This window comes from Eurypyga helias, unplaced genomic scaffold (genome assembly GCF_000690775.1).
Source record: "Eurypyga helias isolate BGI_N326 unplaced genomic scaffold, ASM69077v1 scaffold14576, whole genome shotgun sequence".
In the NCBI taxonomy this organism is placed as follows: domain Eukaryota; kingdom Metazoa; phylum Chordata; class Aves; order Eurypygiformes; family Eurypygidae; genus Eurypyga; species Eurypyga helias.
In genome coordinates, this window is record NW_010256119.1 from 22,024 (window position 1) to 26,150 (window position 4,127).

Below are 4,127 nucleotides of genomic sequence, written 5' to 3' on the forward strand. Positions count from 1 at the left end.
GTTAGTTGCCTTTACACAGCTTAATGCTAACTGCTAAGAATTGTTTGGCTAGATCTTTATTTTCAGTATAGCGCTGCCCCACACCTTTTGTTGTTTTTGTGGTTTTGTTTTGGTTTTTTTCGCCCAGGTGTATTCTCTTACCTGTTTTTAGCCCAGGTCTTGTTTCTGTAGCACTGCACTCAAAATTGTTACAGGATTTGGGTTTTTTTGTTCTCTCTACAGTTTGCTGCTCTTGGTCTTGCTGAATGTAACGCTGTTCCTGAAGCTGTCAAAGATAGAGCATGCAGCTCAGTCCCTCTACCATGTCCAGCTTCAGGAAGAAAGCTCTTTGAAGTAAGTTGAATTTACAGTCTTTGCTTTCTTTCTTCCTCATCTTATGAGAGAATCTGATCTAAAGAAAGAGATTTTGAACAATGAAACTCAGTGGTAAGTTTCCAAAAGCTGCTGGGGTTTCCTACTCTCTTGTGATCTGTGCTGATATTTAGTGACATGTCTGAGCACACCTTGCGGGAGTAAGTTTTTCTTTGGACGGGCTGTTTTTGGGGGAGTGTGAACCTTAGCTTGCATTTATCAGCCCACTGTGACTCATTTTCTCTGAATATCATAGTGCTGATCATAGAAGCGAAGTGGTCGCTTCATCCTGTGTGAACCACCGTGATCTCAAACGTAATGTTAAAGATTCATTTAGCTTTCTAGCCTCTTTCTGCGAGTCTCCTGCTAAATCTCTTCCCCTCAACGTTCCGTGTTAGGTGCCTTTTATATTCAGACACATGGAGGAGGCTGAGATGTTGCTTCCTCTCTTGAATATGGTATCACCAAACAAGTTAAACTGTAACCTGGAGTAACGTTCATAGAACCATAGAATGGTTTGGTTTGGAAGGGACCTTAAAGCCCATCCAGTTCCAACCCCCTGCCATGGGCAGGGACCCCTTCCACTAGACCAGGTTGCTCCAAGCCTCATCCAGCCTGGCCTTGAACACTTCCAGGGATGGGGCATCCACAGCTTCTCTGGGCACAGCTTCCTTCTTACGAAGGATCTTGCCCTCTGAAGTGTGAGAACTTACATTAGAGACATAACGCGAGCGCCTTTGTCTGGGGCAGCCATGTCTACACAGGTCCGAGGCAGTATTTTCAAGGCAATAGGGATTGAAATTCAACCGCGGTCAGCTTTTTCTGTGGCTTCTGGGAAAGGATGCTTTTGGCAGTGTTGACGGAGAGCAGTTGCTTTTGGGAAGATGAGGAGGTGCTTTTTTTCAGGTTTCTGATGGAATCTCAATCTCTTCCAGCATATCCCCAGAAATGGTATCAAAAGAGGAGATCCCTCAGTATGATAAGGAACAAGTTAAACATGTGAAGGGAGTTTTGAGAGACTCGATTGAAATGCTTGAGCAGGTAGGTCTGCCAGTCTTCCCTGCTGATACTCTTGCTTCTCAACAGCTCAAGCTTTCTTCCTTATGCATCACAGCTTTTGTCTGACATCCTCTAGTGCTAGCTAGAGTTTTTGTGACTCCTTGACCTGTTTTGTCCTAGGCTTGAATTTGGTAAATAAGCAATGCTCATGTTTCTGATGTTTTGGGTGGGTTGGTTGGTGATGGGTTGTTTTTGAGCTAAGATAAAATATTCATGACAATTTTCTTAAACCTGTCGAGTACCTTTATTGATGAGATGTGCTGATGCAGTTCTGGATCATGACAAAGCAAAGACTGGAGGAATTTCAAACAGATCTTCTTTTCTAAGAACGCTCAGAACATAATGTTAAGTATTCACCCACCTCATTAGGGGCTTTCCTCGTTCAGGTTTATGCTGCCTTTTATTCCCCACTACTCTTCTAGATACTGGTGGGAGCTTTACTTAGCCTTGTTATCAATGGGCCACCTAATCTTGAGTGAAAAATAAATAAATTCTACAGACCGTGTGTTCCTGAGAGGCTCCACAGCTAGGGAGTTCATCTTCCTTCTTCCCAGTAGTTTATGCTTTCAGGCTCTTACAAACACTATATAAAAAATGAGGCTGTAGAATGCTGTTGTCGCTCTGATCCTGAAGTCCAGACCTGGTAAACCCTTAGGCTGAAATTTCAACTCAGTAAGCAAAGGGACAGTTAAATTAATACTTTGGGTTTTACTTCTAACCTATGAATGCTCTGATTTTAAGTTCTTTTCTTAAATCTTAAAATGTGACAGAAGAAATTATTAGATTAGGAGAGCTGTGGGGGAGTTCACATGTACCTCTCTCTATCCATCACCAGTTTGCTCTGTGTTCTCCCACGCACTAAAGGAGGGAAAAGAGCCATTTTTGATAGTGCTTGTTCAGGGGTGTCTCTGCACACAAAATTGCTATTAATCTATTAACCACTTTGATCACAGCTTGAAAAAACTTGAGTGCTGGAAACTGCACTGTAGAAAAGAGTTTCCTGGTTTCCCTGTCCTTTTCAGTTCCTCTGCTTACCACCCAAAAAAACCCCAATTCTGAAGTGTTAAACTGCCTTTTGAGCAAATAGTGTTTTGTTTTGTTTTTGTCTTTGTTTGTTTTTGTTTTTTTGGTTTTTTTTTTTTTTTTTAAAAAGTGAGAATTCAAACCACCTTTTTCATCCCAAATAACACTTTTGTCTGGAAGTCATGACACATCTTAGTACCCGCTACCTTGTGTTTTCTGAGGGTTGTCAATAATTCCTAACACGTTTTGTGTACCAAAACGCAGCGGGAGGGCCAGGCATTAAAAGAAAATTCAGGCTTTGCTGTCACATTCCTCAGAGTATTTGCTCTGGATGCTCACGGTGAGTAAAAACGCCTTCTCTTCCACGCTGTGGTGTGGCAGGGTGTTCTGACTTTATCCACGCTGGCCTGTTAGCAGTTATAAGCTGTACGGAGTACAGCTGTTAGCGCAGTCAGGCGACTGTTTATAGAAACAGGGAGGAGGAAGTTGCATGAAACCTTTAAAAGAAAAGGAGGAGGGAGACATTATTTTCCCTGACATCACTCACCCATGCGGGAGACTAACTTAAGGAATGTGATGGTTCTGTCTTCACAGCTCAAGATCTCCCTTTCCATGCTCCAAAGAAGCTTTGACCACTTGAACAGGACACAGAGCGGCAAGCCTGAGAGTTAATACCCACCTCAGCTCTGTTCCAGACGGTGGAAGAATGGATGTGTGTGTGAGGACTCACGGGGTAGGGATTGTTAACCATCGCCTTCGGACTCTCTACTGTTGGGCTCAAAAGCTGCACGGAATAAAGATTTCTGGAAGAAGCAAGCTGGGTTCCGCGTTCCCCTAGCCTGGCGATCCGCCTCTCCTGCCAGCCCTGTGTCCTGGGAGTGTCGCTCACGAGCAGCGCAGAGCTCCCAGGCCTCGCGGTGAGGGAGCGAGGGCAGTGGTACTGCTGGCTATGGGGTCCGTAGGTTTCTGCGGGGGGACAGCACCCCAGCAGGGAGCTGGGCTTGTCTTTAACGAGCTGTAGCTTTCTGCCAGCTTGAGAAGCGGCCATCAACGAAGAGTGTTGTGGAGAGAAAGAACAGGTAGTGGTTTCCAAGCCACAGGGTATTTATAGGCTTTTTTTAGCCGTGGGGACCTTGTAAAACAAGTCCCCAGCTTGAAGGATGAATATTTTTAAGACTGCTTAACTGAACAGGAAAACGCTGGATACCTCGGCGCCGAGTCTCTCCCGCACGCTGCGCGCTTTGGCAGGCTGCCTTCTGCCATACGCTTCCAGCTCTCCCGGAGAGGCTTCAGCTCCCTGTTCTCCCTCCGCCAAGGGCTGCTCTTCGCTTCCTCAGCCGGGTGTGTGCCCGCTGAGGATGAAGCACGCCTTTTCTGCTGGCTTCAGGCTTTTCCTAAGCCGACCGGGAGGAGGAAGACGAAAATAGAGATTCTCAGCCAGGGGTGTGGCAGCACCCCGGGGGCTCAGGCCGTGGTGGGAGGGCAGTGCTGTCTGGGGGGTGCCACCAGCTGAGCCCCTCCGGATGCGGCCCGGCTAGGCGGAGGGGTGCTCGAACCCCAGGGCTTGGGGCAGAGACCCCGGGGGGTGGGTTTAAACGCCCACGGGAGGGCGTTGAGCTGGGTGAGAAACTTCCCAGCGGCAGGGCTGACCGCAACCCGGTTTCCCCGGAATGGGGAGCTGGGGCTGGTGCCCC

General features: G+C 47.0%; 1 protein-coding gene across 1 annotated transcript in view; it reads left to right on the forward strand.

Annotated features, from left to right (window-relative positions):
* GRAMD1C (GRAM domain containing 1C) overlaps window positions 1-3,105 on the forward strand; it is a gene marked incomplete at its 5' end in the record, with an annotated part of 23,017 nt that extends 19,912 nt beyond the window's left edge. The window contains 3 exons of the mRNA XM_010153560.1: window positions 223-333; window positions 1,287-1,392; window positions 3,028-3,105. Of these exons, the coding sequence (XP_010151862.1) occupies window positions 223-333; window positions 1,287-1,392; window positions 3,028-3,105 (295 nt within the window). The remainder of the gene's footprint in view (window positions 1-222; window positions 334-1,286; window positions 1,393-3,027) is intronic.
* Window positions 3,106-4,127: the final 1,022 nt, after the last annotated feature.